The 15,840-nt window shown below is 36.5% G+C and overlaps 1 protein-coding gene across 2 annotated transcripts; it reads right to left on the reverse strand.

The window, feature by feature from the left end:
* Window positions 1-4,134: 4,134 nt before the first annotated feature.
* On the reverse strand, window positions 4,135-7,741 carry LOC121247864 (glycolipid transfer protein 1-like). 2 transcript variants are annotated; one of them, XM_041146329.1, is made up of 7 exons: window positions 7,416-7,741; window positions 6,724-6,853; window positions 6,274-6,329; window positions 5,842-5,972; window positions 5,201-5,336; window positions 4,790-4,921; window positions 4,135-4,353 (listed from the first exon to the last, which is right to left on the reverse strand). In XM_041146329.1, exons 2-7 carry the CDS (start codon window positions 6,839-6,841, stop codon window positions 4,318-4,320), a joined length of 609 nt encoding a protein of 202 aa, XP_041002263.1. In that variant the 5' UTR covers window positions 6,842-6,853; window positions 7,416-7,741; the 3' UTR covers window positions 4,135-4,317. The 2 variants fall into 2 exon arrangements, with proteins under 2 accessions (XP_041002263.1, XP_041002262.1); XM_041146328.1 differs by having other exon boundaries at window positions 6,724-6,850; window positions 7,416-7,740.
* Between the last annotated feature and the right edge of the window lie 8,099 nt (window positions 7,742-15,840).

The following is a 15,840-nucleotide window of genomic DNA, read 5'->3' on the forward strand; positions in this document are numbered from 1 at the left end:
GGTGGTGGCAGTCAAATCGAAAGCAGTAGGGGTAGGCTTTAGCGGATTTACAGGTGAGAGTCCAGAAATCAAGGGCTGGAGCCCAAAACAAACCCATGCATGGCCACAGGCTAATTATGGGCGAGACAGGACTCTTACGGTCAAAATACAAACGTTTGGCAGCTGTTTGCATGCCTTGCGGGAGCAAACCAAATTTACGCGCAAAGGGATCCAGAACTAAAACGAACAGCCTCATTTATATATATATGTTTACACACGTAGGTTGCAAAAATATGAGAAAAAAATGAAAAAAAAAAAAATCCATACAAAATAAATAGAAGTCATGGATTTATATAAGATAAAGTAAACCTAATATAAAGTTAACAGAAATGATAGATCCCAATTTAACAAATATCTAAAATTTTTAAGCCAAAAAAAAAATGCTTAAATTTAAAATTTAATGAAAGCTTAAATTTAAAATTTCGTCGAATGGCACTCATCGTGAGCCACACATGCGGTCTAAAGTAAGCACGTGAAATTCACGCGACACCGTTAAAGGTGTTTTTTTGCCCCCGCGCACGACTTTTCTGGGTCCAAGGCCACCGGTTACTTTAGACCTGACTGACCGCCATGCTCCCAGAGTGGCACGTGACTCTCACGCGCCATAACAGTCATTTTGTTTATCTTTTTTCCTCCAATGTTGAAAATGCGATTCTATATCTGTCTACTTTCTAAGATATAATTCGTTTTTTACCATATATCTTTAATTTATGTTATATCTTTTATTTTAGAAAAATAAAAACAAAAAACACATAGTCTCTTGAACTTTTATCCATAAAGTGTGTCATCTACTCCGTCTTAGACAAAGTATGAGGTTTGTAAACTCTGTCTTAGACAGAGTTATGTTATCTCTCAGACGATGATTAGTAAAGGTTTACAGCATAGACTAGACCATATCAGTCACTATTATATATTGGAGAGCTATTGATGTTGTAGTTCGCTTATTATGTATATTTCAGGTCAAAGTTGTAATATCCATTATTAATAAATGCAGAATGTTTTATCAAAAAAAAAATGAAAGCTTAAATTAATAATGCAAATTTTAATACTAAAATTTCATAACAAAGTAAAAAAGGTTGAAAGTTTTTTAAAATAGAACCTTAACATGCTATATCTACCTATACTCATACTGTGTCTACAAATATCTACATTATTAAAAATATATTTAAATAAAAAAATTATAAGAGATGTTTAAAAAAATATATTGAAGAACATTTTTTTTAATCTCATCTTCCTTACGAGAAGACAATTCCTTAGTAATTATTAAACATATATGAGAAAAACAATCAATATTATATAACTAATTTTTCGGGAAAGGAAAAGATCAGATATGTTCTGGTATATATTAACGAGTTCTAGACCATGTTATTCAGTACTACAAACAACGGTTTCATTATTGCACAACTCGACAGACAGTTTAGCTCTTAGTTTGAGAATTCAAACCATATCATCTTAACTTACTTGAAAATTTTCCTTAACGTTCATTTTAAACGTTACTAAATCATGAATACTTTTTAATTCAAAATTTGTAACTATTCACATATAAAACAATAAAAAGTAAAAGCTATATAATGTCTATTAGAACGAAAGAAGTTTTTATTCATTTTTTTCATTCTTCAAAGACACTACAAGAAATAATAAAAATGGAAAACATTAATTGATTTTACAATGTCACACTTCTCAAAGTAAAATATTAATAATGACATATTATTTATTTAAATTATCAACAACTCTCTCTCTCTCTCTCTCTTGCCCCCCGGTTGCTGGGTCACGTTCTCTCTTCTCTCCTCTCTGTTTCGCCACTCCTCCACCAACAACAGCTGTCGACGTCTTTTTCTCCTTCGTTTATCTCCGTCTGGCCACGTGTGGCATATTCACTATAAGAAAAATGGGCTTAATTTTGTGATCAATTTATTGCAACCAAAAGACTACTTGCAACCAATTGTAGTTACCAATAGTCATTTTGTTAAAATTAACTGGTCACAAATAAGTAATTTTCTTTTAGTGATTCTGAGTTTCGATGCCGCCTTACCGAGAAGCAACGGAGTAAGGGAGGTAGAGAGGGGCGATCGTGTGCTTACCATCAAGGCGCAAGGTGATAGTGGGTGATTGGTCTTCGATTTCTGTAGCTTTCGGCGTATTCTGTGATGGCTCCTGGTGGTGGCTTCCAATGAGGGAGAGAAGGGCTAACATGCTCTATTTTGGAATGGGAAAATAGAACATGTTTTGTGGTCATGTTAGGTTGTTTCATGCGGTGGAGACCTTGGATGGAGGAGAGCTGGCTTTGGACGTGGATTTGGTACATTTGTGGCCCGTGGGTTATTGCCTTAGGCTTCAACGCAAGGTGAGGAGAAACCTGTCGTAACGTTGAGGTTGACAACGTGCTACGGTGGTTTGTTGTGGCGTGCTTGAAGTCTAGAGGCTTGCAGTTTTTGCTGTGAGAATACGTTAAAGGATCAAACGGGGAGAAAATGAGGGACAAAATTGGGAAAAAAAATAGTGGACGAAAATTAATGTTTATTCGCTATTCGCACTTATTTAACCAAGGTATGTAAAATATATATATATATATATATATATATATATATATATTATTCAGGGTGGTGATGATCTTGTATATATTGAGTAGAATTTAAGTTGTTAACTTGTGGTTTTAAATGTTACACTTGTTAGTTTTAAGGTTATTGCAAACTGCAAAGTCATGTTTATACATGTTGTTAAAAGGGTCTAAAGTGTAATTTTATAATATTTTAAATTTGAGTTTTGCTATTTATTATCTTCACACGTACATCACATACTACATTTATTTTATTTTATTTTTTAAAAAAATTTATTTTGGTTTTAGTTTTGATCCTAAACTAATTGAGTTATTCTACTCATCATCTATATACTACACATTTAATAAGATAAAAAAAAAATTAAAAAATCATTTGTGGTGTGGTGTGAGGATGATAAGTATGATTTTTTGAAGTACCATTAGATGTTGAAGATTTAGGACTAGTCTATACACTTGGAGTATCTTGAAATTTTGTAAATAATAGTGAAATAGTCTGAGTTAAGATGTTTAATTTATTCAGTTTTGAAAAATAAGAAAGAACAAATTAAATAAAAATATTATAAAGTTAAAAAATTATTTAAATATTATTTTTAATATTATTTTTATTTTAAAGTTTGAAAAAGTTGTATTGATTTTTGTATTTTATTTTAAAGTTTGCAAAAGTTATAATAATTAGATAAAAAAGTTAAAGATTTGAAATTAAAAAGTGTTTTATATTTGAGTGATGTTTGGAAAGAAAATTGTAATAAGTTTTGAAGATTTTTCATCTTTATCTCATTATCCAAAACTACCTTACATTCAACGTAAGATCTAACAACTAAGATTGATGAAAAATAAGACATAAGACAAAAGCTTAGCAGCCAAATATCTTGAACAAGAGTGCAAATTTTGCCAAAATTTATTAGTTTAAGGTCTAAATTGTTAGTATTAGTAATTTAAAGGGTAATATAACAAAAATGGCTGTAATTGCGAATATGTTGTGACGAAATGTCATATTGGTTGAGTGTTGATAAATTTAGTTAAATTTCTTGCGTTAGCTGGTTGATTTAAAAACAGGATTAGAGTGTTCTCTCCAACAAAGGTACAAAGAGTTCCCTCCGACATATATCCGACTCTGAACCAGTCCGCATGTTCACATGGATCATACAATTACATAATTTTAAAGAGAGATTTGATTGATTTGGTGTTAATTGATAATGATATTAGCTTTCCATTGTCTTGGTTGCAAACATGAGTCGTCAAAACCTGATCAATCGCCAATCCAAATGCCTCTTTTTCTTAGAGCTATGTACTGGTTAATTAGTTTACCTCAAGCATGAAAATGTAAAAACATATCCCATCCTCCCCCACAAAGTTGACAGGCTCTAGCATTTAGGCTAAGTAGAATCTTCATGCCACTTTAAGTAGCATACTAATTTCTGGAGAAATGTTAAGTAGAATCGTCAGGTTGAAAAAAGAGAACCACTGCATTTCGAAAACACAAAAATGGGAAGCTCTGAAATGACCCAGGACAGTAAAAATGGAAGTTGAACATAAACTAAGATTCAAAAGATCAAGAGGTTGTAGTAACCTATAATTTGTTATTTGCCAAGAAAATCCCATAATATGTCAAGTCTTAACTTTAGAAGCCAATGCAAATTATCCAAAACTCGGAACTAGAAGAAAAGAGAAGGGAAACAGAACAGGGTGACTTGAAGCAAGAGCCATCGAGAGTCACTTCCTCATGAAGCCTTCAGACCATCCAAGCCAACACTAGCCTGTATCAAGAGAGGAACTTTCATGAGCCTCTAAAAACTAATATAGCTCTACAAAACTCGAGATCATGTTTTTGCGGAAAAAGAAAAGTTCAATAAAACTGAAGTAGACCATATGAATGCCACTATTTCTGTGCTTAAAGTTATGTCTCTCAAAACTCACTAAACTTCCTGTCCCATTATTTTAGACTTGTACCTCAAAATTCATAATCTTACAGTTACTTTCTTCATTTATCCAGGAGTACGTTGTCATTTCAAAGCTTACTAAAGATGACCGGGATAGAAGTTTTTTCCCCTCTGCTATCTTCTCAACGTTTTCTAGTCAGTCACAAATCATAAATTTTACAAATAAAATATAGCCAGACTCCAATACTGAAAATTAGCAGGACATAACATTAAAGTAGGTCAGTCAGCTCCACAATATTACAAGACGCCTTACCAGAAACTTGTGATTCTCTTCAAGAAAAGGGGAAAAGGATATGCAAAATTTTTCTATGTCAGCATAAATATCACCACTGCCCCCTATCACCTCCATGAACTTCTTTCTATCTGGAGCAAGCTTCATGGCAACCTGCAAAGAATGTTATAGGTCAAAAAGTATCTTTGAAGGTCTAAAAGGTCAGATCAACCAAAGAAAAAAAGTCAAAAGTAACATATTGGAACTAATATTGAATCCAAGTAAAGTTTCCATTTTTATAACAATTTTGCAAAGCACACATATTAGAGAGAATTCTAATAATCCAAATGAAGTTTCCATTTCCACTAATAATTTAAGAATAACAAGGGGGGGGCGGGGGGGGGGGGGGGGGGGGGGGGGGGGGGGGGGGGGGTTGGGGTTGGGGGACATTACAGTGAAACTTGAACTAGCAAGCCATCCGTGCCATTTCTTCAGGGTCTTGCCATAGGCATCTGTACAGGCCTGTGACATTGTCCAATCCTTATGCTCCAGTAAGTTGCGAAACAATGCCACCAAGAAATCCATTGCTCTGAAGATCAACCATAATTAACATCAAACATGTGAAGGAATCACATTTTTCAAAGCAAATAAAATAACACAATTTAGTCAATGGCAACCATAAAACATAAGCTCCCTTTGAGATTCTCCACGCAGATGCATAAGACGGTTTCAGACAAAAAAAATTCTAGAAAACAACAATATTTTTTTATTAGATAAAAAAAATATTCAGCATTACTGTTCTTGTTAAAACCAATAATCTTTGGTTTGAACATGATTAGGAACTCATTGCTGAAGGAAATTCAAGACTTCCTTTCAGGTTCTTAGGGCGGCACATTGACAAAGAAGGCATGCAAATGCCACAAAGGTGGGCCTAGACACACATACAGAGAGAGAGAGAGAGAGAGAGAGTAATTTTTTCATACTCATTTCCTTTTACATTCCCCCCTCCCCTTTTTTGTTTAGGTGTAATCCATAGTGTTAGCATGTGACATAGTACTATAACCCTGTGACATACTACTATTAGTATCATTTACCTTGTCAACCAAAGAAGACCATTGGTGCAACTGGATGATGCTTTCGCTGTTTTAGCTGCAACCTCTGTTCTCACCATGTCATTCAAGCGGTTGAATTCGGATGGTTTTGAAGAATATTTAGATTCCAATCTCTACAAGAAAAAAATAACACAGTATGAAGTAGGAACATATTGTTTTTGAAACTCAAAGAACAAATATGTCAATTCAGAAGATCACTTTTATCTATCCATGTTTAAGAAAAACAATATATTGAACATTACCCGAACAATTTAGAAGCCAGAAATGGCTAAGCAAAAACAGAAGTGGAAAATATCACAGATATGCATTGCAAGAATTATCATATTGACAACATCACAAATAATAAGAAGTAATTCATCTCAAAGACAAACTAGCGAGCTTGACTTTGAAAGACACATGAAAAGGATATCTTACTGATATGTTTCCTCCGATATCAGTTTTAACAAGGGTCATAGCAGCTCCAAACTTATCTGCCATCAGAAATAATGAACTGATGTGTTAGTTTTCTAGGAAACAAGCCTGGATTTTGGCAAGTACTCATGCTGTATATTTGACGATGGATTATACTTCATAATTATATATCACATGACAAATTACAGATCACCATAACATCGAGTGAAAACCAAGAGTCAGGAAGTTGTACAAGTACATATTCTAGGAGTGAAACAACAACCGGTTCAAAGCAAGAATGAAGTGTAGAAAGTTTGAGAATGGGGCAACTATGGATTGGCAAAATTTAAGACGGAGTATGCAGTTGCTTTCATAGACATGACGATGCTACCACTTCTGGATATAGTTTCATCATTCACGACGTCTAAGTTACGGTATCATGGTATGCAACTAATGAGGGGCAAGAGAAAGCACCTATAACTGGCAGTATCTGCTTGCAGACTTCCAAGAAAGGCGTGGTCAGTATTTCCCCTTCCTCGAGCTTCACATGCTGTATTCCTTCCAAAGCAGGAGTGAACGCTGTTCCCTCCATTTATATGTTCTACTGTACAAATCACCCAAGATAAATAATAAGCACATAAATGTCTCCGATTTCAGATTGAAGCAGGAAAAACATGTCCTAAACTTAGAATAAGTGAGGAGACTCGATCGGGGGTAAAATAAGATAAAATCGAAGCCAGAGGTTAAAATTCACCAACCCACTACTAGAAATTTAAAACTAAGATGGGTATCAACCCCGATGACAATGCTGACTGAATTAGACCTGCTACACAATGAGGATTCAGACTTTAAAGTCATATACATATTTTTCAGTTTCTTATACATGGAAATAAAATTACAAAGTACGAGTCTTTATTGAAAAAGAAATAAATACGCATAAAAAGTGAAAGGCAATTACTCAATCCATGCTAAGTATAGGACCGCAGACCAATAATCATAGGCGAAGTATGTCATTGTTAAAGACAAGCATTTGAAGGGCACATGATAGCATAATTTTCATGTTAATTTTCTTGATCTCGGTACTCTTAGAAACCAAACAGAGAGAGGTCCGCAAATTGATATGATATAAAGAGGAGAGGGGGGGGGGGGGGGGGATCCAAACGTACGTGGAAATTGTAACTACGACTCGTCCGGTTGAGGAGGTCAGAGATGCTACTGAGCTCCTTAAAAGACGATCTGAAAGAGAAATCAACGCTCTTGGGGGAAAATGGGGAGAAAGTAGAGGAAAATTGGGGGGTTTGATCCGATGGAGGAACGAACCTTTTTTATAAGATGAGGAATGGTCCGAAACTTTGACGAGCAATCTGACCTGAGTCGAATCAGATTCGGTCCGAGTTTAAGTAATCGGATCGTGTCGATTAGTCGGTTACACGTCCCAGTACTGTGAGAGCGAATCGATCTCCCGCGTCCCCATGGGCCAAAAAAAATAAAATAATAATAAGTGACACCAACAATTTTTTTTTATAAGTAATTGTGTTTTACATTATTATTTTCCAAAAAAAAATCCATCCTCCTATAGTTTTGTTCACTTCTTCTCCAGCCTCCTCAACCCGTCTTTTCCCTCCTTACACAGGTTTACGCGTGGGTCACCCACACATGTGGTGTGCATGACACCACATGCGACTGCTCAACTTCCGGCCCTCTTTTCACTCAACCGCCACACACATGGTCTTAGGTCCTGAACGCATTCAAAATTCATTCTAATTCATTTCATTTTATCATTATAAATTTCTTAAATTTTTATATAAAATATAATAAATAACTCAATTTTTTCAAATCTCATAACAATTTTTTCAAATTCTCACACAAAATATAATAAATCATTCAACTTTTATTATATTATTCACAAACTATCTCAACTCATCTCTGAATCCAAACCAGTTCGTCCAAATCTTTTTCACAGCCTCGTTTGATTACATAGTTCAGATGAGATGATATATTTTGTTAGAAGTTGAATAAAATATTACTATAATATAATTTTTATTTTAAAATTTGAAAAAATTGAATTATTTAATATATTCTATTTATAAATTTGATAAAGTTGTAATGTTTTGTTGAAAGTTAAATAAAATATTATTATAATAAAATTTTTATTTTAAAGTTTGAAAAAATTGAATTGTTTATTATATTTTATATATAAATTTAGAAAAATTGTAATGATTATATCAGATCAAATGAGATTAGATAGTTTAGTTTTGTGTAACCAAACTAGCTCGATAAGGCCCTGTTGGATTCAGATATAGTTTTATCTCATCTCATCATTACAACTTTTCTAAATTTTCATATAAAATATAATAAATAATTCAATTTTTTCAAATTTAAAATAATAATAATATTAAAAAATAATATTTTATTTAATTTATCTAAAACCATCTAATCTAATCTCATATCATCTCACTAAACCAACTCTCATTACACCAAGTCCTAGTATAGTCGATCCATGCTTCTAGGGTCACAAAAAGCCGTGTCCCCAAGTGTACCTATAATTGCATCTATTTGTTTTTTTCTTTTAAAGCATTTGAATTCGTTTTGTTAATATTTCAAGAAAAAAAACATGCAAATGTTAATTAAAAAAATATATATCCGTACATTTTGGAGGACACAGGATTCGGGCAATTAAGCATTGTCCATTGACAACGTTTGTAAATTTTGGCAAATTAGTCAGTAATATATTATTTATTTTGAGATATATTATATTCATATAAAAAAAATATTTTTATGGAAATTAACGTAACAGACTTCCAAATCAATAATATATTTAAAGGAGAATTCTATACACCATACTAGCATTCTATTTTCATTTCACTATGTGAAATGTGACATATTATCATCATTTGATAATCTTTTATTAGTTAATTTTTTATCATCTAATGGTGATAAATGTGTCATCCCATATAATGAGATGAAAGTATAATAAAAATGTGGTATATAATATTACTCATATTTAATATGTCAACAAATATCTTGTAAATAGATTTATTGGTTTATCACCAAATTAGGAATTTGGGTTGGTTGTAGTTGGTGTTGAGTATTTGGAGTCTGGTCCACGGTGCTCGAGCGGAGCATCTAGCCGCTCGAGCGAATACAAGTTAGAGAGTTTCGCTCAAAGATAGCTCGACAGACCGCTCAAGCAAAGGCAAGTCAGAGAGCTTCGCTCGGCACCGCTCGACACACAGCTCGAGCGGAGGGAAGTCAGAGAGCTTCGCTTAAGGAGCCGCTCGACACATGGCTCGAGCAGTTGCGGGAAACAGGTTCGCTCGATGCGGGCTCGACACGCCGCTCGAGCGAACATCACTAATTCTACTGAATTTAGGGTTTCCGCCACATAACATATATATATTGATATTTTATAGCTTGTATTGTATCAGAGTGAACAGTAGCCGTTCCCCACACATTGTATTGTGATTCCTCAAGTAATAAAAATCATCTGCAGCTCCCGTGGACCTAGGCAATTTGCCGAACCACGTAAATACTGTGTCGTGTGTGATTGCTTGTTTTTTCCATGTTTGAATTCACTTTATTATTATCGTTTTTCACAACAATTGGTATCAAGAGCCAGGTTCGGGTCTAAGAAAAAATAATGGTTGGAGAGGAAGTGAAGGTATCGGGGATCGAGAAATTTGATGGCACGGATTATGGATACTGGAGGATGCAGATAGAGGACTACCTCTATGGGAAGAAACTTCATCTTCCATTGTTGGGGAAGAAGCCGGACAGCATGTCAGTTGTTGATTGGACCCTGTTAGATCGATAGGTCCTGGGGGTTATCCGATTAACCCTGTCGAGATCCATTGCTCACAACGTCATCAAGAAGAAGACGACTGCGAATCTCATAGCGGCTTTGTCAGGTATGTATGAAAAGCCGTCAGCAAATAACAAAGTACATCTGATGAAAAAGCTATTTAATTTGAAGATGGCAGATGGTACGTCTGTTGCACAACATCTGAATGATTTTAATAATATCACAAATAAATTGTCGTCTATTGAAATTTAATTTGATGATGAGATACATGCATTGATACTGTTGACATCACTGCTAAATAGTTGGGAAGCCATGAGAATGGCTGTTAGTAATTCTGCCGGTAAGTCAAAGTTGAAATATGATGATATTCGTGAGTTGATTTTAGCTGAGAAGGTGCGCAGGAAAGATTCAGGCGAGACCTCAGGTTCGAGTTCAGCATTGAATGTTGACTCTAGGGGGAGAGCACAAGACAGGAACTCAAACAGAGGCAGATCAAAATCAAAGAACAGGGACAAGAGCAAGTCAAGGCCTGGCCAGCAGGCAACTTATTGGAATTGTGGCAAAGCTGGCCACATAAAGAAGAATTGTAGAAATCCAAAGAAGACCGAGAATGATAGTGCTAATGTGGTAACTGAAGAAGTACATGATGCACTATTACTTGCAGTTCATAGTCCAGTTGATGACTAGATACTTGATTCAGGGGCTTCCTTCCATACATCTTCTCATCGGGAGATAATGCAGAATTATGTTGCATGTAATTTTGAAAATGTGTATTTGGCTGATGGAGAGGCTTTGAATGTTGTAGGGATGGGAGATATTGATATTGCTCTTCCTAACAAGAACAAATGGACCTTACAAAAGGTCAGACACATTCCTGAGTTGAAGAAGAATCTCATTTCTGTTGGGCAGCTTGATGATTGTGGACATTCAGTGGTATTTTCAAATAGTACCTGGAAGGTCACCAAAGGGGCATTGGTACTGGCTCGGGGTAAGAAAACTGGTACACTTTATATGACTACTGGTTTTGATAACACTATTGCTACTACCGTTGCAGAGAGCACAGCAGATTTGTGGCATTGCAGGCTTGGCCATATAAGTCAGAAGGGCATGAAAGAACTTCTGTCTAGAGGCAAGCTACCAGAACTGAAGTCAGTTCATCTTAGTATGTGTGAGAGTTGATTATGGGGAAATAGAAGAATGTCAGTTTCTTGAAGAGTGGCAAAACACTAAAGTCAGAGAGACTTGATCTTGTGCACACTGATGTGTGGGGACCTTCCCCAGTAACATCTCTTGGAGGTTCTTGTTACTATGTTACATTCATTGATGACCACAGCAGGAAGGTATAGGTCTATTTTTTGAAACACAAATCTGATGTATTTAATGTGTTCAAAATTTGGAAAGCTATGGTTGAGACAGAGACAGACTTGAAGTTGAAATGCTTAAGGTCTGATAATGGTGGTGAGTATATTGATGGTGGGTTCAAGAAATATTGTGCTATTCAGGGTATCAGAATGGAGAAGACCATTCTTGGGACACCACAGCAAAATGGAGTTGCTGAGCGCATGAACAGAACCATAAATGAGCGTGCTAGAAGCATGAGGCTGCATGCTGGCTTATCACCTACTTTCTGGGCAGATGCAGTTAACACTGCAGTATACTTGATAAACAGAGGGTCATCAGTTCCGTTGGATTGTGGATTGCCTGAGGAGGCTTGGAGCAGGAAAGAGGTCAAATTTTCTCACCTTAAAATCTTTGGTTGTCTTTCTTATGTTCTTATTGATTCTGATGCTCGTAGTAAGCTTGAGGCTAAGTCAAAGAAATGTTATTTCATTGGCTATGGAGACGAGGCATTTGGCTATCGTTTCTGGGATGGTCAGGGTCGGAAGATTATAAGAAGCAGGAATGTGATCTTCAATGAGAAGATTGTGTACAAGGACAAGTCTAGCACAGTTACTGAAGCAGTTCCTCAGGAGTCTGACTTTGTGAGTTTGGATGATCTACCAGAGATCACAGTGCAGTGTAGGGAAATGAGTGACGGGGAAAGTGGGCACAGTGCACCCATTCCTATTATTCCGCAATCAGATCCAGCGCTGTCCACTCCTACAACTGCAGTTCACAGGTCAGTTAGGACTATTCGTCCTCCACAGCATTTCTCACCTACTTTGAATTATATTCTATTGACAGATGGTGGAGAACCGCAGAGTTATCAAGAAACCTTGCAAGATGAAAATTCTAGCAAGTGGGAGTTGGCCATGAAGGATGAGATGGATTCCTTATTAGGGAATCAGACATGGGAGTTGACAGAACTTCCATCAGGGAAGAAGGCTTTACACAACAAGTGGGTGTACCGGGTAAAAACTGAGTATGATGGCAGTAAGAGATACAAAACCAGACTTGTTGTAAAAGGCTTTCAGCAAAAACAGGGCATTGATTACTCTGAGATCTTTTCACCTGTGGTAAAGATCACAACCATCAGGTTAGTTTTGGCTATGGTTGCTACTGAAGATCTATTTCTTGAGCAGCTAGATGTGAAGACAGCTTTTCTTCATGGAGATCTTGAAGAAGACATCTTCATGCACCAACCTGAGGGGTTTGTGGTACAAGGAAAGGAAGGTTCAGTTTGCAGACTGAATAAGAGCTTGTATGGCCCGAAACAAGCTCCTAGACAGTGGTATAAGAAGTTTGACAGTTTCATGTGCAGTGTAGGGTATATCAGATGTCAGGCAGATCAATGCTGCTATGTCAGGCAGTTTGACAATTCTTACATTATTTTGTTGCTATATGTGGATGACATGCTTATTGCAGGGGCAAATATTGATGAGATCAATAATCTGAAGAAGTAGATGTCAGAGCATTTTGCAATGAAAGATTTAGGAGCTGCAAAACAAATACTTGGCATGAGAATTGTCAGAGACAAAGTCAGAGGCACGTTGAGACTCTCACAGGCTGAGTATGTGAAAAAGGTACTCAACCGGTTCAATATGGACAAGGCCAAGTCTGTTGGCACACCCTTGGGTAGTCACTTTAGACTCAGGAAGGATCAGGCACCAAATTTAGAAGAGGAACAAGACTATATGAGTAAGGTCCCTTATGCCTCAGCTATTGGTTCACTTATGAATGCTATGGTTTGCACTAGACCAGATATTGCCCATGCAGTGGGAGTTGTGAGTAGATACATGAGTAACTTTGGAAAACAACATTGGGAAGCAGTGAAGTGAATTTTGAGGTACGTAAAAGGCTCCTCAGAAATGTACTTGTGTTTATCAGGAGATGGCTTAGAGGTGCAAGGCTATGTTGATGCTGATTTAGTTGGAGATACTGATAGCAGAAAAAGTACCACATGGTTTGTTTACACTCTAGGTGGTACTGCAGTTTCATGGGGTTCCAATCTACAGAAGACAGTTTCTTTGTCTACTACAGAAGCTGAGTATATTGCAGTTTCAGAAGCTGCAAAGGAGATGGTTTGGATACAGGGCTTCTTGGAGGAATTGGGTAAAAAGAATCAGAAGGGCATTCTCTACAGTGACAGTCACAGTGCCATATTCCATGCCAAGAACCCAGCATTTCATTCCAGGACTAAGCACATTCAAATCAGGTATCACTTTATACGATCATTGTTAGATGATGAACAGTTGCTACTTGAGAAAATTTGTGGAAGTAAGAACCCTGCTGATATGTTGACAAAGGGTGTTACACTTGAGAAACTAAAGTTGTGCGCAACTTCAGTTGGTCTTCTTGCATGAAAACAGGAGCTGTGAGTTACAGAGGTGGAGGATATCATGTTTGAGGCAGAGGGCGATACTGTGGGTGTACCAGTCTCCAAGTGGGAGAATTGTTGAGTATTTGGAGTCTGGTCCACGGAGTTCGAGCGGAGCGTCTAGCCGCTCGAACGAATTCAAGTCAGAGAGCTTCGCTCAAAAATAGCTCGACAGACCGCTCAAGCAAAAGCAAGTCAAAGAGATTCGCTCAACACCGCTCGACACACAGCTCGAGCGGAGGGAAGTCAGAGAGCTTCGCTTGAGGAGCCACTCGACACATGGCTCGAGCAGTTGCAGGAAACAGGTTCGCTCGATGCGGGCTCGACACGCTGCTCGAGCGAACATCACTAATTCTTCTTAATTAAAGGTTTCCGTTGCATAACATATATATATAGTGATATTTTATGGCTTGTACTGTATCAGAATGAACAGTAGCCGTTCCACACACATTGTATTGTGATTCTTCAAGTAATAAAAATCTTTTGCAGCTCCCGTGGATGTAGGCAATTTGCCGAACCACATAGATATTGTGTCGTGTGTGATTGTTTATTTTTTCCGTGTTTGAATTCACTTTATTGTCATTGTTTTTCACAACTGTTGGATGTTGATTAAAGTAGGAAAAAACATTTGAATAAAATATGTTGATGAAATATGTATGACACAAAAATCTACTAAAAATTTAGGAAATGTTTAGTTGTAAGATTTTTTTGGGAATTTTTTAATTGTTTTTTAAAAATTAAAAATGATATTTTATAAAACTTTGTGAAAGTCGTGCGAACCATTAAAAATACTGTTTGGATTGAGAAAGTTTTGTAATATTGGTTTTCTCCGGATTAGTTGGAGTCTATTGAAAATGTGTTTTGAAAGAATATGTCCGTGAAAGGATTTTCTGAATTTTGTTATATTTGTTTTGATTTTTTTATTTCCCAACAATATCTCCTTATATTTAAAAAAGCCTATCGCCCAATGAATAGTAAACTTGTTTTGCGCTTTTTTTCTTCTTCTTACGTCTCTCTCTACATCCTCATCCCTTTTTACATCCTCACAGTAAAATCATCACAAAATCACAACAAAATCACTACACAAATAACAAAATCAAAGATTGTTGACTGGAGGAAATGAGGAAGTGGATGGGTCGTCGGCGAAAGACGAGGTTGCTGGTGGTGGTGCGGTGCCGTATGGGTGGCTAACAGTGGCGCTACAAGGAGAAATTCATGCATGTAGAGGAGCTGTGTGCGTGGGGCTAGGGAGGAGCTACAGGTGGTGAGTTCCATGGAAATACTCCACGGTGTGAGGGGAAGTCGATGGTTGTGCTTAGTGGAGCTGGGGCTGAGCCGCAATGGCGCAAGCGTGGAGAACCCGTGCGTCAAGACCCATTTCAAGTTGTTCAAGTATGTCTAAGAGAGGAGCTACCAAGGGGCTTCGATGGTGGCGTTTGCTCACCTGTGTGAGGGGAAGTCGGTGAGATGATCGGTTATGCCGCAAGGTGGCGCACGACGGCATTGGGCTGCTTGAGGGAGGAGATCGGGTGAGAGAGAGGGAAGACATGCGACTGAAGGGGAATGAGAGTGAGGGAGAAAGGGAAAGTGAGGGGGAAAATGTTAAATTTGGAATTTTAAATCTCAATCATTCATCTTGAATCCTCATATTTAATCTAACAGTAGAGGTTTAAACATTGATTTAAACTAACATAAAATAGATAATTTAAATCTAAATATTATATCATACACTTAAAATCAATTTTAATTTATAAAATACTAATTATTCATCATTAAATAAATGATAAAATTTTGCTGAATATTTTTAAGAGAATAACATTATCTAATTAATTTAAATTTTCAACATAATTTAAATCACATAATAAATCATGAACATGAATAAACAGTAATTTTACTCTTATGCATTAGACTATTTTTAATATTTGGAGTCACACATTATTTTTTCCTTCAATTAGGTAGATGTGGCTAAACGTTAGCCACCGCTCATGTTTTAGATAAATGCGAGTAATTTGGTGTAAAGATATTTGAATTA

The sequence above is a fragment of the Juglans microcarpa x Juglans regia genome, chromosome 1S (assembly GCF_004785595.1).
Source record: "Juglans microcarpa x Juglans regia isolate MS1-56 chromosome 1S, Jm3101_v1.0, whole genome shotgun sequence".
Classification (NCBI taxonomy): Eukaryota; Viridiplantae; Streptophyta; class Magnoliopsida; order Fagales; family Juglandaceae; genus Juglans; species Juglans microcarpa x Juglans regia.